This window comes from Echinops telfairi, unplaced genomic scaffold, assembly GCF_000313985.2.
Source record: "Echinops telfairi isolate 266 unplaced genomic scaffold, ASM31398v2 ScPeMD7_3533;HRSCAF=4204_0, whole genome shotgun sequence".
In the NCBI taxonomy this organism is placed as follows: Eukaryota; Metazoa; Chordata; class Mammalia; order Afrosoricida; family Tenrecidae; genus Echinops; species Echinops telfairi.
In genome coordinates, this window is record NW_022107431.1 from 40,962,442 (window position 1) to 40,988,032 (window position 25,591).

At 43.8% G+C, this 25,591-nt stretch overlaps 1 protein-coding gene across 2 annotated transcripts in view; it reads right to left on the reverse strand.

Annotated features, from left to right (window-relative positions):
• Nucleotides 1-10,775: 10,775 nt before the first annotated feature.
• CDK19 (cyclin dependent kinase 19) overlaps nt 10,776-25,591 on the reverse strand; it is a 166,426-nt gene continuing 151,610 nt past the window's right edge. For both annotated transcript variants that reach the window (XM_045294603.1, XM_004702183.2), the window contains 5 exons: nt 24,347-24,419; nt 23,674-23,771; nt 22,612-22,690; nt 21,751-22,017; nt 10,776-15,031 (listed from right to left, as the gene is read on the reverse strand). In XM_045294603.1, the coding sequence (XP_045150538.1) occupies nt 14,900-15,031; nt 21,751-22,017; nt 22,612-22,690; nt 23,674-23,771; nt 24,347-24,419 (649 nt within the window). In that variant the 3' untranslated portion in view covers nt 10,776-14,899. The remainder of the gene's footprint in view (nt 15,032-21,750; nt 22,018-22,611; nt 22,691-23,673; nt 23,772-24,346; nt 24,420-25,591) is intronic.

The following is a 25,591-nucleotide window of genomic DNA, read 5'->3' on the forward strand; positions in this document are numbered from 1 at the left end:
CCCCCAAAGTGGTAGGGCGGTTTTTGGGGGGGCTGGTTTGATCAGTGACGTCATTTTTCTCAAGGATCCTGGCTCTTTCCATCTTCCTTCCCACTGGCTTCGGGGTGTTAGCTTGGCTGCTCAGGATGGCTCCCTTCAGAGTCCCCAGATGGCTGTCACAGCTCCAGTGCATCCCAGATGCCCAACCATGCCGTGTAGTCTGACCTTTCCCTGTCCACACTCTATATTTCATAGGATTAGTGCACAGTTTAACTATGCTCCCTGATAGTAGTAGAGAAGATGGAAATAAAAACGAGTATTGACTAATTCCGTGGTTGTCTCCTCTGTTAGAGCCAATGCCCTTTCTTCATAACAAATGTGTTTGCAGTGCCTCTTTATCTATCATGATATTCATAGATAACAAAACCTCCTTATCTGGGCTATTGCTAATTATAGCTGCGCCAAAATGTGACACCTCATCAGTGAACATCCTTTTGACCCAATGTATCATTGCTCCAGTTTTTAATATGTTCTTCTTTGCTATCGGTGAGGTTTTCCTTTGTTTCATTATGTCATTGTGTTTGTATTCTATCTGGATTATGTATAAATGAAACCCAGATTAGGCAAACTGAGAGAGATTACAAAGAGATCAATAGATTTTAAAGGACATGGCCGGTCAGATGGGTGGGAAATGATCACAAACATCAAGTACAAGGAAGAAGAAATGTCCTGGAATTGACTATAGTGACAGTTGCACAACTCATGAATGCGATTAAACTATTGAAATGTATGCTATATGAATTGTATGTTGATAAAATTGTTAAAAATAAACTAATTATTCAATTAAAAAACAAAAACCTAACCTCCCTACCATGGTCATCTTTTGACATTTGAAAGGAATCCTAGAAATTGCTCCAGAAGTTTCTTCCTCAAATTGTATTGGCCAGAATTGTGTTACATGCCCATTCTTAAATCAATTGCTTAATAAAGGGAATGGGACCAATCAATATATTTGGTTTGGTCTAATTTTTGTTTGTTTAATATTGATCCTCTACAGTGGAGAAATAACTTACCCTCTAAGGAATGACATGGCCACTTTGGGAAAAGTGGAGAAAATCAGGCTTCTGACACAAGGAAAAAACACCCGGGAACTGTGGATGTGGCAACAATGGTATCAGCCACAGCCAGGAACTTCAAATGGTTTTCCTTATAACATCCTTTGAGGGCTCAGGAAGAAAAGAGCTCTTTGATCAAATGAGCATAGAAAGCAGCTTATCACCTTCTTGGAAATCCACAATGCTTGGTAGAATATTAAAAGCTTTTAGAAGGCCTACACTTTGTTTTAAAGAGTTAAAAGCAACAGAAGTTAATACAATCCTGCAATAACTGTGCTCTACAAACAGATGAATGGATAGACATGCAGGCTGAACAGGGGTGGGAAGGAGAGTGGGACTGTACCCAGGAATATATATAGAGAGACTTGACAGGATATTTGTATATGTGTATTTACCTTTGCTGCAAATATATCCATGAAGGTGGTAGAGCACATAGGGGGAAATGTTATGAAAACTTCTGACATAACCAAATACCTCAAGGGAATGAAAAATGACTCATGGGGACTGAGAGGCTCAGGGCCATAGTCCCAGAGGACCGAAGTCAATTGGCATAACATAGTTCATAAAGTCAGTGTTCTGCATCCTACTTTGGTGAGTCGCGACTAAGGTCTTCAAAGCTCGTTGAGTAGCCATCTAAGGTTGGATTTTTGGTTTTTTTCCTGTCTGGAGCAAAGAAGAGTGATGGAAAAAATTAGTCCAACTGACTAGTGGACCACACAAACACCAGTCTCCATGACTCTGAGACCTGAAGACATAGATGGTGCCTGGTTACCACGACCGGCTACTCTGAAGGGAATTACATTAGAAGATCCTAGATAGGTGAATCTATAGAGATAGTAACTGTCTTACTGGTTTCTTGGGGGCAGGAGAAGGTAGGGGAAAATGGGAAGCTAATGAGTACAAGAAGAAAATGTTCTAAAATTGATTGTGATGATTGTACAACTCTTCTTAATATGATTGAACGGCTTGTGAATTATAGGCCAATAAAACAGTTTTGTTTTTTAAGAAGATGGAAAGAAAGAAAAAGATCCTTGAGAGAATGGGAGAAAAAGGTGGAACAAAATTAAGAACATAAAAGAAGCCAGGCTTTCTCATCAAATAAAGCCTGATGGAATTCTCAAGACAATAGCCCTTAATCAGCCATCCTTCAAGTCTGGAACTGAAGTCTCCCCCAGGGGTCAATTTTCTGCCTTACAAAAGACAGGTCTGTAAGGGAAACAATAAGAGTATGAGTTAGGTACACCCACCTTAGAATAACCAACCATTTAAGATCAGAAGGGCAACAAAACGTTGTTCTTGACCTGAGGACGAAGTCCAGAAGGGGGGGTAAGAAGGAAAATGGAAGCAGGAAACACAGGCAGGAAGCAGATTAAGTCATGGTCCATCGAGGGGGTTGCAATAAGATGAAACAAAGTGTGTGTGAATTGTATGTAAAACTGATGATCTGCTCTATAAATCTTCACCCAATTCATAAATTGTTTTTTTAAAAAAACAAGCAAACATGGAAAGGGTGTACCATATCACCTTCCTGGAAATCTATAATGCTTATAAGCAAGTTAATAGCCCAGAGAATGCCTATCCTTGATGTCTAACCCAGAATTCCAGGCGTTTTTTGGCCATATAATCTTTGGTCTGTGAGAAATCCATGAGCAATGTCACAGAAGCAGCGTTCCATGAAACATCTGTTAGTGAGACATTGGCTGGATACTGGATCCTTTGTTTGGCTTTCCTGACAATATTTCACATGGGAGCCGAGTGTTAGTAAGTTTTAGTGCAGTCACATTTACCTGAAGAGTTTTAGAAAGCTTTCATTTTGAGTGTTTTGCCTTTTTTTTCTTTTAACAGAATAAAAATGTTACAGAATTCATTTGTTCCCTTCTATAAATTGGGAAGGTTCTGTGGTAGAGGCAGGCTGAGGACTCGCTTGTTGCCTAAAATTAGATCTGGTGCAAAGATCTAGGTTCTAGATCAATTGTTTTCATTCCTTGCCCTTTGGAGCAAACAAAAGTTAATTCTGTTGGCCAGGGTAAGATCCAGATAAGGTGTCCAGCCTTTTTATTATTTTGTTTTTCCCCAGAACCTCGGCCAAACATAGTCCAAAGAGATTATCCCAATCACGTGGTACTTAAACCACCTCAGCGCAATGGAATGGTTAATGGTCTCTAACTGCAAGGTTGTGTGGCTTGCTTAAGTAAATGAAGAGTTAGAGATCTTTCATCTTGGGAAGTTATTCCCTAAACCCAACCTAAATCTTCTAGAGCTCATGTAAGAAATGTAATTGAATATTTATTATACATACAAGTCCCTGGGGAGATTCAAAGGAGAAGAAAACCAGAAACATGGACTTACTTCCAAAATGATACTATCTGTTTGGTGTCAAGCTGTAAGCCAAAGAGTCTCTGGGCAGTGCAACAGTTAAGACCTGCTCAGCTACTAACCAAAAAGTTGAGGTTCAAGTCTACCAGAGATGTCTCAGAAGAAAGGCCTGGTGATCTACTTTTGAAAATGTGTGTGTGTGTGTGTGTGTGTGTGTGTGTGTGTGTGTGTGTGTGATGGGGTGAAGGTGGAAATCCAAGTTCAAATACTAATGATAATGACAAGTACTGTAGGGAAAATGCCAACTCAGACTCATGGTAACTGTATGCACAACAGAACAAAACATAGCCCAGCCCCGTGTTATCTTCACAAATGCCATCATGTTCAAGTCTGTGGTTGCAAGAATTAGGCCCATCCATCCTACTAAGGATCTCCCTCACCCTCTACTTCAATGGGCCATCTCCCATTGGCCCTCTACTTCACAAAACATGTCCTCTAGTGACTGATCCCCCTGATATTCACTGCAAATGGGTCAAAAAATTTTCTCTTGTGATCCATAGAGTTTGTAATTTTGACAAAGTTGGGAAAGTAAATCACTAGGCCTTTATTTCTGGTTTGTCTTAGTTTAGAAGTTCCACCATGGGTGACTGAATTGGGACTCTTTTGGACATCCTCTGACTACACAAAGGAGAAGCATTCAACTCACCATCTTCCTCAGGCTGATTGCCACACTGCAGGGGCCAGACATGCCTCCCCCCTCCATCCTTCTGTACCCTAGTCTTAACACCCACCATCCTTCCCCTGGGACTATCTTTCTCTGCTGGGTTCAGTCATGTATTGCAGAACTCACAGACACTACTCCCGATTTGAGGTTCGTTAGGGAAGCTAACGGGTGTAAGGAGCCCTGGTGGTGCAGTGGGGTATAAATTGGGCTGCTAACCACAAGGTCAGCAGTACAAAACAACCAGCTGTCCTGAGGGAGAAAGATTAGGCTTTCTGCTTCCATACAGGGGCAGTTCTACTCTGTCCTATAGGGTCACAATGAGTCAGAATCAATCGACGGCGGTGAATTTGGTGGGTTTTGTTTGTAAAAAGGTATAAAATTTCAAGGATATGGGTCCTTTTGTCAGCAATGCCTCTTCTCAGCCATACTGGCTATCTTTCTCTGATCCGTAACCTCTCAATCACGTGGTCCCTTAGTCTCTGCCTTATTCCACGGGCTAGGAAACCTGCCACTCTGTCTTATGGTCTCAGTGCTGCTCCTCTGCTCTGTCTCATGGTCTAGAGCTGCAGCCTCTGTTGACTGTACTGCCTCTACCACTTCAGATAGGGATCTCGAATGTGGGCCTCTGGACCTATTTCTTTCTTGATTACAGATTACAGGGTTTTCTCTCTCTCTCTGGTTCTGAGATGGATCACTTACATACCCAGTGGAATGGCAAAAATATGTCTGCATGGTCCCATCCAATCACTGGGTGGGAGTTACAGAGACATGGATAGAAGAGCCATCCCAGGTAACTTCATTTCACCACAGTGACCCTGGTGGTATTTGAAATATGGGTGGTGTAGCTTCCTGTACTATAGCAACACACAAATCATTACAGTATGACAAGCTGGCAGCTGGGTGGTAGTTTAACTTAAAAAAAAGCTAAACACGATGGGGCACTTTCACAAGAAATGTCACTAGGCATATTAAGACAGACTGAGACACAGCTGAGTTTCTACTTAAAACTTGTGTTCCCAGGTCCAGTGTTTACTAGAAAGAAAGTACTTTAGAAACGATCGTTTAAAAGCCATTGTGCAGAGGTATCCTCACTGCATTTCAGTTTTGTTTTGTTTGGGGGGCGGGGGGGGGGGCATCTTCTTTATGTGAAAGTTCCTATGAATTGCAAAGAAGTAATATTATATGTGACAAATATGTACACATATTACAGTCGATGCTGAGCTCCTTGTTTAGGCCCGAAGAGCTTTAATCTGTGGTGTCGTTTGCAAATAATAAAGGGAAATCTACCATAGTGTGGGTGGAGCAGCTGATAACTCTTTCTTGTTTGGGAGGCGGGATGGGTGGACTGTGTGGAACCAGTGTAAGCCACAGGAAAATTGAGAAAGTGGGTTTTTCCAAAATAGGTTTTAAGAAAAATTTAGATTTGAACGCATCACATGGTGATAAAAGCCTCATGGGTTTCTTCACATTACACAGTAGAAGAAAATGCCCTTGTGCCTTCTGGATCTGCCCGCCGCACGCGCTCTCTCTCTCACTTTTTTTCATTGGGACCTTCCCTGTCCTTGGTGCCCCTCGCCCATGCCCTGCTCAGTTTGGATGGTGTGGTGTGCAGTTTCTCCTAAGTGGAGGACTTTGCTTGGAAGGGAATTTTGCTTTATTGGTTTGGAGTTTATGGGCCCAGACTGTTCCAGTCCTGTCAGGTTGCACAAAGTGGCCCTCCATAGCAGATGGGAGGCTGGGAACCACCCACCACCCACCACCAGCTGTTCTCTATTGTGAGAATCTCTATCTCCTTCTTCTTCAGCAGCTTGAAGGGACCATGCCTTCTGATCTTGGCCCATCAAGGCTGACAGGCAAAAGGCAGGAGCTTTGTGTCCCTGGCTATCTTTCTTACGTTCGTGGTGCATGCCCCCCCCCCCCACAACAACCCACTGCCCTGGAGTTGATTTGGACCCTCCTAGGGTTTCCAAGTCTGTAATTGTTTACAAGAGCAGACAGGTTCATCTTAATGAGTAAGCACTCCACGGCTTCCCCCACAGCACCCCGAGGGTTCCTTTGTGGTACAAAAGGATTGGCAATAGAGGACCAAGCTTTTCTAAACTAGGATCACCCAGGGACTGGGAGTACAGATGGTAACTGATGAGACCCACCGTGGGGAAATGGGAGACAGTGTTCTCTCTGTGATCCCAAATGCTAACCGGATCCAGACTAAGTGGGCGGTTTATGCTTCGTGTTGCAACTGCGTGCATAGAAGAGATAGGTGTTCCCTCTGGTAGAAGCACAGCTAGAAGCAACATAGAAACACAGCTTAACGATCTTCTGATTGAGATGGGGGGCGGGGGGAGGGAAGAGAGGTGGTGATGCAAACAAAGTATGATAAAGGAGCCCCTCATTTTGGATCATTTCTTTAAAGAAGCTGAACCCTGGTGCTTGTCCCTTGGCCCTCTGCCTGTAAGAGTGCTCCCTGGCCTAAAGGGTGATGTTGTCCTTGGTATTTGTCCATGCACATGTATGACCTAATGGTCTCCATGGATGTCGATGTCATCCTCTGGACCACAAAGGATCACCAACAAAGGCCATAAGGACCTGAAACATTTTGTTAGGATTCGGAATGCCCATAGAAAGACACTGAGCTCTGAGAAACAAGGGGTCCCATGCTTGTTGTGAGGCTGCTATGAAGTAGGCACTCCCTCAGGCAATAGAGCTATTAGCTGATGTGATCATTCTTGACATTTTACAGATAGTGAAACAAGATCAGAGAAGCGCAGTAACCTACCCAAGACGACACAGCATTCCGAAGGTAGACTTTAAGTCTTCGAAGTGACACCTTTGCTCTTTAACACTTCAGATAGGTCTTTTGCAGCAGATTTTCCCAATGCAATACATTGATTTCTTGACTGCTGCTTCCATGGGTGTTCATTATGGATTCAAATAAAATGAATCCCTGACACGTTCAATCTTTTCTCTATTTGTCATGAGGTTGGTTTTGTTTGCCATAATATCTTTTATTTTTTATAATAGTCTTATTGACATATCTTACACAATCCAATATATCCATTCACATACAATTGTTGTTCAATCCCATCAAGCGAAGTTATACAATCATCAATGCTATCAGCTCCCCATTCCCCATCTCCCTCCCACCTCTCTCTTCCCGTACCTCAGGGAACCATTACTTCTGTTACTGTTTCTGCAGGGCTATCTATCCTAACTTTCATGTACCGAACACTCATAAATATACATTTGAACATATGCAAGTGAGTTTTGGGTCTCTATTGCATCCATGCCCCTCCACATTCCACATTGAGTTGGTTACATGTTTTGTTCTGATCCCTCTTCCTGTCATGATCACACAGGTTGCTTACAGATTGGCTTTGGGCCTCCACTCCGCACTCCCCACATCATTCACATTATGATTTTTTGCTCTTGGTCTTTGATGCTTGATACATAATCCCATCGACACCTCATGATCACACAGGCTGGTGTGCTTCTTCCATGTGGGCTTTAGTGCTTCCTTGCTAGATGGCCGCTTGTTTAATTACAAGCTTTTAAGACCCCAGGTGCAGTATCTTTTGATAGCTAGGCACCATTCAACTTCCTTCACCACATTTGCTTATGCACCCATTTTGTCTTCAGCAATCGTATCAGGAAGGTGAGTATCATACATTGTCACATTATTGGAACAAACCGTCCTTGTACTGAGGCAGGATTTGTCATGGTGCGGTTGACTGGTCCAGTTGTTAGGATTTTTGTGTTGAGATATAATTCATACTACAGGTTGTAGTCATCGATCATATCAGTGCTTTCAACAAGCAAGGTGGCGTCATCTACATATCACGGGCTAATGAATGTTCCAGTCATGACGTTCTTCACAGAAACATTTCTCAGATTATTTGCTCAGCATACAGATTGAGTAGATATAGTGAAAGGAATCTTGACACACAGCTTTCCTGGTTTTAAGACATGCGGCATCCCTTGTTCTGTTTCAACAACGCCTCTTGGTGTAGGACAGGCTCCTCAGAGCACAGTGTTCTGAGAAGTCTACTTGCTCAGCACAGTGCTTGGCTCACAGTAGGCACTGAGCAAATGTTGTGGGGTGCGGGTGGGGCTAGGGGAGATGGCCATTTGGGGGCAGGAACATTAACAGTTGTCCTTCTAGGAGTTTGGGTAAATTTTCAGGAAAACAAAAGAATAATCTTTAAGTGTGTAAAGGTAGGCAGATAATCTTTGGGTAGAAAACTGAGAACCTTAAGTTTATCCTGATAGGCAAGAAGAGTGCAGATTTCAGTTAAAATTAAGTTGCTAAAAAAGGAGGTGGTGTTGGGGAAGACTAGATGTTAAGGTATAGACTAATCAGTTGATCTGGGGAGAGGAATGAAGTCAGGGATGAAGCAGAGCTGACTGACTTACTAGCTTGACAGGGAAAGTGAGACACCCTTGTACGAGAATTCAGCAGCATTTTCTGGGAAAGTATAACCAGCCAAGAAGAAATGTGCTCAATCGAGGCATTTACATGTCTTAAGCTGATGTTTGCATTTCTGTCCCCCATACATTCGCTCACTTAGGTACAGTGAAGTTTTCCGTTAGGTTAGTGTGTTGCGTGTCCAAGCTGGCTTTCTTACTTACTGCCTACTACTTCAAAGGATGCTATACGAGGCTTGAATATGCATACATGTAGGCAGCCGGAAGAAAGGTGGTTTCTAAAGAAATGGCACAAATGCCTAATTTGGTATAATTTGAAGATTCAAGTTAAATAATGTACTCCTTTGAGCAGTATTCTGTCTTTGCAGCCCAAAACATAATGAACTTATTTTAAGAAAACGATTGACTATTGTTGCTGGGTTTTATTTTTTTTCTATTTATGGAACAAAATTATGTTCAACCTTGTCCATGTATAACAAGGCTTCTAAGTTTGTGGAAGAATTTAATCTTTTCCATTTTTCATGAACTTTTCTGAAGCCCTCTTATATAACCATGGCAATATTATATAATCCAGGAATTCTGTTCCAATGTATGATTTACCATATTAAGCACCCTCTGTTAGACATCAGGGGCTTTGTACTCCCTTAAAGTTACAGCCTCAGAAACTCAACTTCTAGCCTGTCCTGTAAGGTCTCTATGTGTCAGTGCTTTGGGTTAGACAGCATGCCAGGTGTAGGGGAGCAAAGGCGATTAGGGCCCTGGCCCTGTCCACAAGGACCTTATCGTCTGTTAGATACACACTTCAGGGTAATAAAGATTTGTTCAGCCATTTGCTTGCTCTTACCCAGCTGGTTGGTTAGAAAAGGCAGCTGTGGTCGAAGAACAGTATTCCAAAAGATGACTTGGCCTACAAATAGCATGGTATCAAATATACAATCAGTGCCAACCAGTGAGGCAGTCTAAAACTCACTCGCTACCATCACATCAAGTCAATTCCAACTCATAGCAACTCTACAGGACGGGGCAGATCTGTCCCCAGTGAGCTCATGAGGCTGTAGCTGATGAAGGGATGCTGTGGACCTTGTGGATGGCAGCCCGCCCTGGTTCCTTGAGGCAAAGGGACACGAAATCAGTTGTTGTATGTGTGTCATTAAACATGCACTCCCTCCAATGAAAATTCCCCAGGGAGATTACTGAAGAGCAGCAGCAGTTACAACAGAAATGCTCTTAGAAAAGGAGAAACTCCTGATTCGAATGAGCCTGTGAAATGTTACCTGTTTCTTTTCTAATACATTCATGGTCACTGGGAGGAGGGGAAGCCTTTCCTCGTGAGATTGCTGCTGCTTTGGTTTTGTGACATAAAGATCCTGAGTAAAATAACTTGTTGCAACTCACAAGAAGGCTTCGTACTCTTGGCAGGACAAGGGTGATCTTCAAAACTTCCCAGAACACGAATACAATTTCAACACTAAAAACTTTCATTACAAGAGTGTTTCAGTGTTCGAAATATCCGTTGCAACAGGAACACTAAAAACATTATGCTGAGTGAAATAATCAGTCACAAAAGGTCAAGTATTGTATGAGCCCCCCCCCCCCCAAAGGCAAGTGGTTGGAGAATGAAATTTATGAGTGGTTTACTAGTTATACCATGGGCTGAAAACTGCAAGGTAGGCAGTTCAAAACCACCAGCCGTTCTGTGGGAGAAAGATGGGGCTTTCTACTCTGGTAAAGAGTAACAGTCTCGGAAACTCACACGGGCAGTTCTGCCCTGCCCCGCAGGGTCGATTAGTCAGCATCAACTGGACAGCAGGGAGTTTGGTTTTTTGTATTTTTTTTTAACTGGGGCCTGAAAGAAGAGGGAAGGAGTCTCTTTGCTTGGAGGGCTCTGGGTACCTGTCCATGGTGGGGGAATTGTTTGGAAAAGAACTGTGGCGACAGTCACATGCCACCCTGAACGTACCCGCTGTCACTGAGTTGTATATGTAAATAATTTTTCATTATACGTGTTTCACATGTACTAAAAATACATCTAAGAAAGTGGTGACTTAGTTGGTATTTTTTATTCACAGAGCAAAATGATGGTCAAGCCTGTGCATATAGATATGTGGGGACTTCAACGAGTTTGTGGAAGAAGTTCATCTTTTAATTCCAGTGTTAATACTCTAAGTTTCATTCTATGTAATTTTTTGAAACCACAGCAAAAGAAATTCACACAGAAACAAAGTCCATTAAATTTTATTACAACCAAGAATATAAAATAAATGCAATGTAATTTATTTTAGTTTTTAACAGTCATCTCAAGGGTGTCGGGACAACCCAGCAGTGGGGGCAGCGGCTGCACAGGGCGTCTCGGGGACGCCCCGGGGACAGGGCCTCCCGGGCGAGGCACACAGTCAGTCAGCTAGAGCGTTCTACGAAGGGGGTGCATGCATACAATTACAGAGAGGAGGCGGCCAGGGCAGGGACATTTCACAACAGGAATTATGGGAGGTACAAACTCGGGCAGTTTAGAAAGGATATACTACTTAACATATATAAAAAGTACTTTAAATTGCTGTTAAAAAGGACATCTTCAGTCCAGCTTTTGTGTAATACTTTTAGTGTCTACACAGACAAGTCTTTAAAAATATTAAATAGTATTAACTTACTAAATATTTAGGAGATAGCAGTGCATTAAGGATTTTTTTTTCATATAATACATACATATCACTCCTTTGCAGTGATAGCATAGAAGAGTAAGTATGGCCTTAGGTACAAGACATTTAAAAATCCTAAAACAATGATCTTTGCTTTATGATACGTGTGACTCTTCTCCAAGACAATGAGGACCTATACTGCTGTTTCATATAAAATATCGCTCATACTTGAGACCTTCTAGCCTCCTTCAGTCTAACTGCCATTTCACGGTCTCCTACGGTCCCAAGGAAGACAGCATTACAGTTTTCGATTTGCAATTTCTATAAAATTCTTCCTTCATTGCCGAGTTTCTGCTACATACATTTGCCCAATGCGAATCAAATTCTAGCCTGACTCTTGGGCTGCAGCTCTCCCTGCAGCAGAGACCACCCCTTGGGTGCCCAGGCAGAGGGCTAGCAGTTGTCCTCCACCAGGGGCCAGCCACGGGCCAATATGGAGTACATGTCATCCCTTCCATTCTTAAAGAGTAAATGATTTTTTTTTTTTTTTTGGTTACCACGAGCTGTGCTGAAGGCCAATGCTCTAAACACTAGTTTCAAAACCACACACATCAACATAGCCAGGTCCTTGTTTCCAGGTGTTAGCTACTACATGATCTGCCTCACCACCCGGCCCTGCTGCCCAGACGACCTCAGCCTTTGGCTCATCTGCCTCAAGGCTCTTGTGTGCCTGTTTCCAAACACATCTCGCCAGAAAGCCAATTGTAATATGGAGTTGTCCTCTGGAAGGAAGAAAGCCTTCACTTGGGCTGTCCTTCCTTTAAATGGCTTCTGGCTTGGGTGTCCCCACGAGCTGAGAGATGTGTTCTCCATTGAAGGGTGACCGCCCACTGCCTTCGGGGGGACATGACTGCATCTAATGAGCTTTCTGAGAGGAACAGGATCATTTGGGGTCCACAAGAGTCCATTTTAACCTTAAAGTTTCACCGGTCTCTTCAGTGGTCCAACAGTTTCAGGGCCCTTATGAGTGCTAAAGGTTTTGTTCCTCGTTATAGGGAAAAGGAAAGGTCAAGCCAAAATTATCCGAGAGCATAATGGGCACTATGGGTATCACCAACCCTGAGGAGGGAGAGCCACCACCAGCCCGGTGACCAGAGACCCATTTATTGGCTACATCCTGGAAGACAGACACTGTGTATGAGAGAAAGTGGTGCACGTCCCTCCTGCCCATAGTCATTCTGTATCCATAGGAGGGTGGTTCTGAGTGTATAAGCACAGAGTACAGGAACCACAGATCAAAGTTGCTTACAAAGGACTAAGGAGGCATGGCATTTAATTCATGCACACATTTGGGTTTGTCTTCTTTTACTGAATGCCTTTTTCCCCTGAGGGCAGAAGCAAGAGCTTCTATTTTCACTGTATGGCATTTCCTACAGCACTCAGTGGAGTGTTCTGCCTTGAGGACCGCCTGATTGGACATTTAAAATATACACCAATGTATTTTGTGGTATTTAGCCTCTTTCTTTAAGGTGGGTGGACAATAGAAATCTCTCCCTAACACAATTCACTATAGTGCAGACTTTGGAATAATAATTCCCTCCAAGCAGGGTTAGAAGTAAATCAAAGAACCTTCATATCAGACAATAACTTCACAGATGAGCCAATCTCATGGCATAAACACCTCAAGGTAGCCTCACTTATCCTCCTCAAACTGGAAGCATGCCTCACCCTTGCATGACGCCCTCCACCAGCCTTGTGCCAGGCATGTGGAGAGGGGCAGAAAGAAGTCTGTGCTGACCCACAGCTTGGGGCAGTAAGGCTTCCTGGCACAGGGCAGAAGTTGGGGTACCAGTTTCTTATTTTAAGAAACAGAAGGGATAAACTACCATGGAGACGATCAGAACTTCCTTCCAGTGGAGCAAGTCAGCTGTCTGATCCACAGTCTTGAAGAGTGCCACTTTACGATCAATAAGCATCATTACGTGGAGATCAGTAAGGTCCTTGCTGGCTACGGTATCACATCAATAGTGCAAAATGTATACTGGCTTCTGAGTAAACTCCTATTCCACTTGTGTATGGACCCAAAGTATTATAACCAGGTAGATAAGTTCACAAAGAATAGTAAAAAAAATGCATGTAATTTGCATATACATCAGCTATTTCTTCTAGCTCAAGAAAGAGGGAGGGGAAAAAAAAGCAATGTTTGAAACAAGGCTGGTGCTGCTAGTAGCATTCAGAAGAATACCGGTTGCTTAGCTGTGGCATTGCAATGGGAGCGCTACCTCTTTCCAGTACATTCTGACTCTGGCGAGTAAGAGCCTCCCTAGGCTGGCTACGCAGGAGCTCAGCCTCGGATTCACAGATGGCTGAAATGCAAATATCTGTTTTCATTGATAGCCTTAGCCTACCTGCCCACAGCTTTCAGGCACAGTTATTACATTTCCTCTAAGGGCAAAAGAAAGCATTCAGTGCAATGAAAAAGTTCTTGATAGAATTAAGTTTCAGTAAAGACAGCAAAGTTATGCATACGTAATACACGCTTTATAAACATGAATGAAACCTAAAATTTTAACATGCTTTAAAACTAGTCTGTGTCTAATGCAAACATGAATGGATTAACACTGCCTCTTGATTCCAAAAGCAGATTAATTTGCAGGCTTCGGTTTGTGCACCCTTGATGATTTACAGCTGACGCCGAGGTGAGGAAGAGGGCAATTCTTCAGAGAGGCCGACGGTATGCACACACAATACACACGCGCAGCTTTTTCCTGCCTGCGAGGGGGGCAGCTGGCCCTCTCCTGGACATGGCTCCTTCTTAGAGAAACCCGAGCGTAGGTCAGCATCACTTGTAGCTTTCTGGCAACGTTGCCAGAGGACAGCATTTCCTCAAAGCTCTCAAACCCCTCTTTAAGGTAGACTCAGCTGTATGAAGGTCACACATGATCATTCTTAAGTACTCTACTTTTCTGGACCCGAGGATGATTCTCGGAACGGCGTTGCAGATGGATGGTCATACGCATGACCACAGGCTTCAGTTCTTCATCGCGTACAGCTAGTAACTGCAAAGATCTAGGCTTTGGGTTGGAGGTTCTTGGTCCCACCGCCTGTCTTTCAGTAGACCTTCCCTGAAACTAGATAAATAAGCACACAATCGCAAAGTACTTTGGGACAGGACCAGTTGTTGTTTCAGACTTCCATGAGCACAACAGTGATATCCCGTAGAGACGTCGTAGTGCTTTCAAAGGTGCATTTTTACGTGTGTCGCTAAAACACTTGGAGTCATATAAAACTATACACCACTGGAATCCTGTTCCTAAAACATTAAAATGCTATTAAAAGAGCTTCAAAAGGTAAGTCATACTGCTTGCCACAGCATGAGAAAGGTGCACCAGGAAATCCTTCCAAACACTGCTGAAGGTGGGAAGTGCTGGGATTAGATCAGACGTTCAATCGGAGATGACCATCGAACACGTGCAGGGGAAGGGGCTCGGGAAACTTTACGGGAGCTTCCTTAAGCTGATAGAGAAGTGGGGAGACCTGCAAGATGCTCAGGTTCTCCCCCTAAGGGGAGAGTTTTCAACCGGAAGCAGGGTCTGCATTTTTGGTTCTTGTCGACACAATCAGTGTATTGCTGAGTCCGTGCAGGGACCGCACCGGGTGGCTGGGCGGGGCGGGCTCAGGGGACGCGCCTGTGCCAGCCATACTGCTCAGTACCGGTGCGCCTGGTGAGATGGGTGGTACTGCGCGCTCTGCTGGGACGAGGAGTAGCCGCCCAGGGTGCTCTGAGACTGGGAGGATCCCTGGACGCTGCTTTGGTAATTCAGACGTGAAGACGAGTGCTAGGAAAAAGGAGACCGGGAAGACATTACCCAAGGAAGAAGAAAAGGGTTCAAGGCATCAATCACAAGTAACAGTTGCCCCGGTGTTGACATGTGACAGCCCGGTGTGTCAGCACAGAACTGTGCTCCACGGGGTTTACAAGAGCTAGTTTTTCATAAGCAGATCACCAGGCCATTCTTTAAAGTGCTTCTGGGTGGACTTGAAACTGCAACCTGTGGTTAGCAGTCAACTTGTTAACGATTTGCAGTTAATTACCCAGGGATACTTAGTCACAATTACCACTACCACCACCACCACTACTCCGCCTAAAAAAAACAACACTCACTCTTCTGACTCATGGTGACCCTACAGGACAGAGTAGAACTGACCCTGTTGAGTTTCCCAACCTGTGACTCTTCACTGGAGTAGGCGGCCTCATCTGTCTCCTGCAGAGAGGCTGAGGGTTTTGAACTGCTGAAGTCACAGTTAGGAGCCCAACGTGTAACCAATACCTCACTCAGGGCTCCAGTTAATCACAAAGGGGCAGAAAAACCAGCAGTTTTCATCCCTGGGCCCTTGGGTTGGCTCCATGCTGGCTGACTTGGCTTGGGAATGCACTTTATTTAAAACCACAGCCTGTAGCCGCATGTCCTGACAGGCACCACAATTGGCGGCCTTTCTTGGGAGATAAGCTACACTGGCAAGGGAAGGCGATAGAAAACTCATGCTGACTCACTGCTCTTTACCCTAATGCTGGGGTGCAGTTTAGTCCTTTGCAGAATGGAGGTCTGTAAACAAGATTCACTGATTTGGCATGTGGGGATCAATAATATGTATTTAGCATATAGACACGCTGTTAATTCTCTCATTAGAAATGACAAGACCACGATGAAGAAAACCGGGTTTTTTAGAGACGAGAGTCTTTGGAAGTAAAGGCAGATGGCAGCAGCATCCACAGAAAGCTGAGAGAGGTCCAGGGGGACATTCCATGATTTCTTCATTGCCTGGTTCCGTGAGCTTTCTGACACCACCTCCCATAAGAGAGCAATGAGAGGTCGGCAGGATGAGGCAGTGCTCTGAGCAGTTTTCATAGCTGACCATCCTCCAGAGGAGGCAGGGACAAATGTAGCTCAATTGAATACACTTTGATCTTGATTATTAGGACAGTCACTAGCTTGAAATGAAACACTCATCTGCATAGTGCCACAGTTCAATATGAAAGCACAACACCCCAAAAGGGCAAGGGCCGTTCATCTGGAAAGCTGGGTCTGGTATGTGCACATGCAAGGCGGAGCCAGAGTCTTAGAGGCTCAGGAGGTGGGTTTTCCCTGTGAGCAGAGTGGGGTAAATACGCATAATAAAGTTATCACTCCGAATTTAAAATGTGAGTGCCCTGGAGGTGGACCTGGGGGGTTACGGCCGGATGAATCCGTGAGGTCCCTCCTCGTGCAAAGGCTGCCAAAGTGGACTGGGGACATCTGGTCCAAGACAAACAGTGTAATAAAACAGTCTTCAGTTATATAACTCTGACAAATTGTGCTGGTGGATGAAGTCTTCCAAAAATCCAAAATTCAACTATGCTTTATTTGACTGATTGTAGTTTGACGGCATTAATGGCAAATTTACTGGTAAACTAAAACATAGGAAGATGAGAATCTAATGTGCTGTAGTTTATCTCTTTTAATAAGAATTTGTTTAAGAAATAAAAATAAAAAATAAAAAAAAGAATTTGTTTAAGAAATAAAAAGTCCCAATGGCCTGTTTTGAAAGTACTGTCAGTCTACTTGTTTATAAGTCCTTTTTGAACCCACTGAAAACAATGGCAAGGTTCTCCTTAATAGAAAAGCTAGATCTGGCCTTAAGTAAAGGGAGATAAAAGTGATTCAGGGAGGATCAAATACAAGAAAATACCAGAATGGTCTTTCTCATATTATAAAAGATGGTTGTTGATTATTTTTATTCTAAAACGTGTTTGTGATGAAACAAAGATGCTTTATTCGCCCCCCCCCCCAGCCCCGAAAAGGCCTAAAACTCTAAAATCTGAGAGAAAATAATCAAAAGATTAAAAATTTAAAAAAAGAAAAGAAAACAATTCCAATTCATAGTGATCCTCTATAGGATTTCCCAGACTGTTAATCTTTACGGGAGCAGTATCAGCATTTTCCCTCAGAATGGTTGGTGGATTTGAACCACTGATCTGGTTGTTAGGCTACAACTACGTTCAGGTTAACAGATGAGACTCGACCAAAAAAAAACAGCTTTTCCCTCTCAGAAACGATTTTAATTCTCCTGGAACAGATTTCTGGGCCCATGCAGTTGGGGTGACCCACCCAGGCTACTTGTCCTTCCGTGTCCTTTTGAACCTTGAGCCTTTAAGGTACTGGTTTTCTGAAGATCACCTTCCGGTCAAACAGCAGCCTAGTAAGCAGCTCAGTAGATCACTTTGCCTAAGGCAGCACTCATATTTAGACTAATGACCTAAATTACCTCTGTGCAGCCAGTTTTCTGAAGCAGGAGCTCCAGGGTCTGACCGCAAGCTGTGTTTTAGGATATATGTATGGCATATTCTTAATAACTGTTGTTATCACTGACTGACCCTGAAACCCGGATCCTACCTCCTGAGAAAGCAACAGGAAGGGACTTTACCATGACCTTCAGGAGACACCCTGGATAACCGGTTTCCACTGTTCCCCCTCTTGGAGAGCCTTCCCGATACATTGGCGATTTCCAATTCATGGGGTATCTGCTCACAATAAACATATTCTGTGACAGCGATTTCTGGTGTTCCTCTGCCCATTTAGGTTTAGCACACAAACCAGATAAAGAACAGACTGATGCACTGTAAGACTCTTCTCCGCTACCCACGCTAGTGTCTCCAACTTATTGAAGAGGAAATTAATAACAGATAGCCTACTGTAAGAGATCCACAAAAGTGTGCATGCATTGGCTTAGGTTCCGCTGGAAGTGGCTCTGCGGCTATGGAAAACTGTCTTTTCCAACTAGGAAAGGGACAGCCATAGCAAACCATGACTTTGTGACTCAATGAAAAAGCCTCTGAGTTGACTCCAGCTCACAGGCCCTAGAAGGCAGAGCACAGTTGCTCCCCAGGTTTTTGGACACTACAAATCTTTACAGCAGGAAGAGGCCTCCTCTTTTCCCCACAGAGCTGGACTGGCTGGTGCCTCGGAGTTCTGACCTGGGGTTTAGAACAGCCCATGGTGCCATCAGAGCTCCTTGGAGAAGATTCTAGCCTCTCCTCGTAACTTACATCTCAAATAGGCATGACAGCAGGTAGGTGGAGGGCCACAGGTCACCTGTACCTGATCTGAGCAGGAAGAAGGCAGCAGGTCACACTGTAACTGATTATCAGCAGGAAGAGGAGTGCAGATCACCATCATCCTGTTAGGCTAGACATGGCTGACCTATTCTTTACCATCGTCTTCTCTGTATAAATCTCATTATACCCAGCCTACTTCCAGGCATCTGCTTTTTGTGAAATCAGAAAGATCCTCCTATATGCACGCAGAGTAGCTACTGAAGAGTCAACCTTCTGTTTTCATGTCTTTGACGGTTCATTATTTTTCACACACTCAAGCCAGATAGATGGCTTTGAGTCGGCTCTGACTCATGGCACACCCACGGTTATCAGAGTAGAACTGTGCCCCAGCAGGGCTTCATGGGTCAACTTCTGGAAAGCAGATAGCCATAGCCAAGTGCTCCAAGCCCCAAACCAATCACAGTTGTTCCCGACGTTTGTAGCTCCACCTGTGGCCGGTAAAGGTTTGGCCTGCCATCAGTCATGCTCTGGTGCTGATGTCCTTTCTCTTGGGTCATGGACACCTAGGCTGTGCCTCAGAGAGCTCTGTTGGCACCTCTGTGCTGTGTGCAGCCACTGACAGCTTCTCTCACCTGGGTGATTACGTTTCTGTGTTTTTAAGACTTGCTAGAAGGGTCTCTACAGAATATCTTTGAGTGTGAGGTCTTTGTTCCCTATCACAGGACAAAGAGAAGCATTTTGAAAAGCTGAATTTGAAAGAATAGGAGAAATGAAGTATTTGAGAAATCTCTCCACCACTGACTATAATCAGGATAACGCATTGTTATCAGAAAACAGGGAGATAAATTAGTATATAGTAAAGCTATGTTGCTTATGTTAACAAGGACAAGCTAATATTAAAGTTTGGGGGGGAAACTTGAATTTCTAATAGAATTTAAACATGCCCATGACTACTCACCAACAAGCAAGCTACGTTTCGTGACTCAGAGATGAAGTGTTAGTTGAACTGCGCCTAAATGCAAGTGCAGGGATCCCTTGCTTTATTACACTTTGCTTTACTGTGTCTCACAGGAAGTGCATTTTGTCAGTTTTCTTAACAAATTGAATGTCTGTATCGACCAAGTCCATTGACACCATTATTCTAACAGCATGTGCTCACTTCCTGTCCCCGTGTCTCACACTATTTCACGCTATCACAGTACTACTGCAAAATGTACAGACTAATATAGTGTAAACATAACTTTTATATGCACAGGGACACAAGCAAACAAAAAATTGGTATGGCTCATTTTATTGCAGTATCTGCTGTACTGCAGTGGTCTGGAACTAAACCATCAGTGTCTGCCTAAACGACATGCTTGTCTTCTGCTTGCAGGGAATCAGGGAAGATAATGTTCCAGGGTAATCATGTGGTGCAAATGGTTAAACATATCTCTACTACCCAAAAGGTTGGCTGTTTGAACCCACCCAGAAGACAGGCCTGGTGACGTACTTCTAAGCAGTTGCTCCTGAAAACCCTCTGGGGCAGTTCTACTCTGCACACAGGGAGTCACCATAAGTTGGAACCAGCTTGAAGGCAAGCTAGCAGCAACAACACTGATGTGAAAACAGATTTTGTTTGTTGAGCTATTAAAAATGCACAGGCTGTGTAGGCAGCTACTTCTTCTATCTTCCTGGCTAATGTTTTCCTTTATTCCAGTTTCTTATCAGTGAGTTAGGGCTCCTGGCCTGGTTTTCTGTTCCTCTCAATCTACCAGTTCCTTGAGGGATTATGCTTCAAACCTTTCCTTTAAAAAAAAAACCCTGTAAGTTCCCTTTCTAAGTTTGTTCCTACCTTAAATATGTGCTGTTGCTTTTTAGAAGCCTCCCTATTGTTTCCACAAGGGCTATTTACATCTGTCTCTCCAAATACTAATTCTTCAGGTTTTTATTCTTTGATTCCCTGAATTAGTAGTATAATTATAGTTTTCTTTTGAGCTTAATAACAAAAAGTATTTTCTGGTCTAAAAATTATATCTAGGGAGAAGTTTTGATACTTGAAAATGTTGAACTGTGTTATCAGTATTTTTACAACAAAGAAACATTTTTTAAAGTTCTGTCTAGAGAAGCTTAGAGTTGCTTAATCGCAAATCCGTCCTTTTCTATGCCCATGTAGTTATTTACTTAGTGAAAGCACATGAATCATTCATGAAATTTATTTTATCCAAAGCAAGCATCTGCACCCCAACCCAACCCCTCACCTGCTTCCCACCTTTAGCCTGCTCAGTCTCAGGGGGAAGCACACTTGGAAGCCAAGTATCTAACAATTCTGTGAAATACAATGTTTTTTTTTAATCTTATTTTATTTTTATATATAATGCCCTAGAACAGCAGTTCTCAATCTGTGGGTCACAGCCCCTGGGGGTCAAACGACCCTTTCACAGGGGTTGCCTAAGACCATTGGAAAGCACATATTTCCAATGGTCTTAGGAACTGAGACACCACTCCTCTACCGGTCTCCAGGCAGGTCCGCCCACATGCTGATACACCCACATATGGGTACCCGGTGTGAAGGCTATTACCCGTGCTACACCATACTTCAGGACAAAACTTCATTTATTTCTCATTAGAAATAAATTATTTCACAATATATAATTATATATTGTTTTGTGATTAATCACTATGCTTTAATTATGTTCAATTTGTACAATGAAAATACATCCTGCATATCAGATATTTACATGACGATTCACAACAGTGGCAAAAGTACAGTGATGAAGTAGCAACGAAAATAATTTTATGGCTTGGGGTCACCACAACATGAGGAACTGTATTAAAGGGCCATGGCATTAGGAAGGTTGAGAACCACTTCCCTAGAAATAAAAGTATATGCTTTGTGTGGTCAACACTTATGGAGCTCTGGTGATGCAATGGTTAAGCCCTTGGGTGCTCACCCAAAGGTGGGCAGTTCAAACCCACAAACCCCTCTGAGAGAGAAAAGATAAGGCTCTTGCTTCCCCAAAGATTCTAGCATCGGAAAGGCTTGCTGTCTCCTATCTACTCCCTTTAACAATCACAGCCTTGGAAACCCACGGGGCAGTTCTACTCGGGCTACAGGGTGCGATGAATTGACATGGACTCCATGGCAGTGAATTTGGTCTGGGTTTATGACGTCATGTGTTATGTGTTGGGCTGCTACCCGAAAGATCAGCAGTTCCAAACCACCAGCCGCTCCTTGGAAGAAAGATGAGACTTCCACTCCCATAAAGCGTTACAGTCGGTCTCAGAAACAAACCCACTGGGACAATTCTGCATTGGCCTATACGGTCACTAAGTATTGGCATCCAGTTTGGTTTGGATGGAGTCAGATTTGACTTGATGACACACAACAATACTGCCAAACTTTACAGTTACAGAGTTTATTAACCCAGTCCCTATTTCATAAAACTTATGAAGGTGAAAAAGTGCACAGTTGGGGCATACCTGATAATCTGCCGGCATAACGGGGCCACCTGAGTTTGCGCCTGAAGGCCCAAGCCGTGGTTTCTTGTTGGGAGGCACCTGGTTGAGGCCGGAGTCCTGGCCATGCTGCAGACCCGCTCCACCGCCCCCAGGCCCAGGCCCCGCACCCCCTGCTGTCCCATTGGTCTGGGTGCTATTCTGGGGCTGGGGTGGTGCCTGTGGGGGGGCAGCTGCTGGTTGTGGGGGTGCCGTGGGCTGCGGATGCTGGTTCTGCTGCTGCTGCTGATTCTTTGCAAGGGGAAGAGAAAAAACAAGCGAGGTATGAAACTAAATTTAGTCCATTTCTCTCATGTGACTGCTGACCTACCTACGAAGCAACATATGTGATACCAAGGCGGCCAGAACTGGCCGGAGAATGAGTGTGTGGGAGAAGACACTGTCCCCCAAGATGAAAGCGCCAATCTCTGAATAGAGTGCGGCCTCTGATGTGCATCCAGATGGCGAAGACACCCTCCCCACCAGTCCCAGACCGCCAATGATGGGCTAAGGTACACACAAGCAGGCTGCATTCATTAAGACAGCCGGCCTCTGTCTTTCAGTCCTGATCTCAGGGAAGCAGAGGGGCTCAAGGAAGGGGACCAGTTAAAAGAGTGGAGTGAAACTTTGAACCCACAAAATGGGCAAGAAGCTGGAAGCCGGGAAAAGATAAACTATACACAGACTGGGGCATTCACAAGGAAAGTCATGTATCTGTGCAAATCACGGTGTTTCACAAGTCACAGTGCATCTACGTTCTCAAAACTTCCAAAATGAAACAAAAAACAAAACCCACATAGTTAAATCAAAGGCAGAGATAGGAAGTGTGCCTCATGTGGTTTTTACCTTGTCACCTTTCTCTTCGGGTTCATCTTCGTTAAGGAACTCTCGTTTGGGGTAAGGAATCTGGCAGCCAGCAAACACACTAAACATTATTTTAAAAAGAAAAAGAAGGCGGATGTGTCATAGTATGACTTAAAATGCACATCATCAGTAAGTGTTCTTCATTTTAAATGCCCTCTTTCTTGGCTTGACGTATCCCTCTGTATGCTCTCCCACTCCTGATCTGAGGAGCCCTGGGTGGGGGTCTAGTGCACCACGAATTGACCTGCTGACCGCAAGATCCATGGCTGGCGATTTGTTGAATGTCTCCCAGCACAACTCAATTATAAGCAATGAGAAAGCACAATTTAGTTTTCTGAAATTTTACATTAATTTTCACGTTCAGCAACAAATCGTAGCTGCTTAGATAAGGCAGAATATGCACTGCAGAAGATTTTCCAAATAAGCTTCATCAGCATCAAAAATAGCTGAATGTGTATTTGCTTCAACTGTGAAAGCATGCCCCTGCGTCCCCCACCCAAGAAAAGCTGCAGCTCAGGGCAGGCGTGGCAGGGGACGAACCACTGGAGGGCTGGACTGGAGGCTTGGACTGTCGGATGCTAAGTGGATGAACTGAAATGTAACCCCCCACCAAAATTATAGTTAAAGTTTCACAAAAGAGAAGAGCCGCCTCACTACACCATTTAAGCCCGTGTTGCATGTCTAGATGAAGTCGAGGGCCTCTTGTGGTGCAGTGGCTCTACTGTGGAAGACACATTTGGAGATAATCAGGCTCCTACTAGTTTGTCGTTGACTCTCTGATCTGGCTGATTGACCCATGTGTTCTCTGCTTTAGTTTTCATCTGCAAAACCAATTAGTTGTTATCCTGAAAACAGCTGGTTCCGTCCACACCTCTCTTCAGTTCTGCTTGTTTCTAAAGGTCTGGCTTTCCCTTGAGCAGGCACTCTCTAGTAAGCCTCACTGAGGAGAGTAAAATGCTTCCGCAACAGTGCTTCTCTTACTCTCAGCATCAGTCCCACACCCTCAACCTGGAGCCAAGGACACAGGGAAGGCAGGACACATACTCCAGTGTCGGCAAGGGGTCCTCCTGAAAGTAGGGATCCTGCAGAGCCTGCTCGGAGGTAATTCTCTTGGTTGGATCCATCGTAAGGAGTCTCTGAAGCTAGAGGAACACGAAACAAAGTGAGAGACAGAGCCCATGAGAAGGTTGTTTACAAGTCAACAGGGAACTTTTACATTAATATCTAATTAGATTAACATCAGATTACAGTGTATATACCTCACAGCAGACTGCTATACTACACACAGTTATGGCCAACTGGCAAAAATCATCAGCATTAAAGCCCTAGAATTTCATTGTTTCCTGCTAACAAACTATTGAGGGGGAAGGGGCCCGTAGGGATACAGACCAGAAGTCAGGGGTGATATCTCAACAACAACAAAAAACATTTAATACTCCACCCACCCACCCCAGCTGATTCCCATTCACAGCAACCTTATAGAACAGAGTAGAACTGCTCCTTAGGATTTCTGAGACTGACGTTTTACGGGAACAGGTAAGTTCATCTTTCTCTCTCAGAGCAGCTGGTGGGTGTGAATTGCTGGCATTGCAGTTAACAGCCCAACGCTTAACCTCAGCACCAACCAATTTCCTTTCTTTCTAAAGAGGACGCCAATGGGTTGCGATGAAACTTGTGCTAAGGTTCAGACTTCAAAGCCTGGGAGGGATGCACCTACCAAGAGGAAGACTTTGCTGTCCGGCTTGACCTTGTGCTTCTCCATGTACTTGATGAGGCTACTGTTGGCATACCTGCAAGGACATGTACAATCAACCATTGCTGGGAACACTCACATAGCTAGCTTTTGCTCCAAGACTGGTTTTCCTAGAAGGCAAGTGTGTTTAAAACATTGCTTTCTATGATTAAAAAGGAACAAACACATTACCAAATAATGGCAAGCGTGTGAAGAAATAAGAATTGTTCAATAATTAAATATGTGAAGGTTTATATTGTTAAATCACTCTGGAAAATAAATCGACATTAACCACTAGAGCTGAAAATGTCCATATCCTATGACCCAGCAATTCCATCTTGACTATACATTCTAGTTTTGCACATGTACACCAGGATGCAGCAGCAAGAATGTTCTTAGCAGCAGTTTGTTCAGTTTGCAAGAATGTTCTTTATAGCAAAAGGCTGTAAAACAAGTCAAACGCCCATAGCCTGAGGAATGAGCAAATGAATTCTCAGAATGGAATGTTACACAATAGTAAAAATGAAAAACGACAACAAAAAACACAGCTATAAACATAGAATTGCAAGGGGAAAAATAAGTTGCAGAAGAAAATACACAGTATGACACCATTTATATAAAGTTCAAAGACACATTAAACAGAATAACAATTCATTTTGAGTCAAGTACAGTAGTAAAACTGTAATAGAAATGAGAAATGAATTGTCAATACAAATCGAGGAGAATCATGGCTTCTCTAGGGGAGAGCTGGGACCAGAGAGGAAGGACACACAAGTTACTTCAACGACCACATTGTTTGGTGTCCTCGAGTCAATACCAACTCATGGTGACCCCATGTGTGCAGAGTAGAATTGCCTTATAGGATTTTCTCCCCCACCCCACCCGCCGTTTATTTATTAAATCATTTTATTGGGGGCTCTTATAGTTCTTATAACAATCCATATATCCATTGTGTCAAGCACATTTGTACATATGTTGCTATCATTCTTTTTTTTTTTTAGGCTTGTATGTATGCCCTTTGCCTCCTACTTCTTTCCTCTATTTCTTTACGCTTTCCTCCTGTCCCAATATCATGTTCAGCCTTCATTCTGGCTTCGGTAGTTCCTCGCGGTTGCCTTGACCTTGGTCACTCCCTACCAGTCCTCTAGTCCCCGCCCTACCGTTGGTTTTGAACCATCTGTTGTTCCCTTGTCCCTAGGTTGGCCAACCCTCCTCCCTTCCCCTACCTCC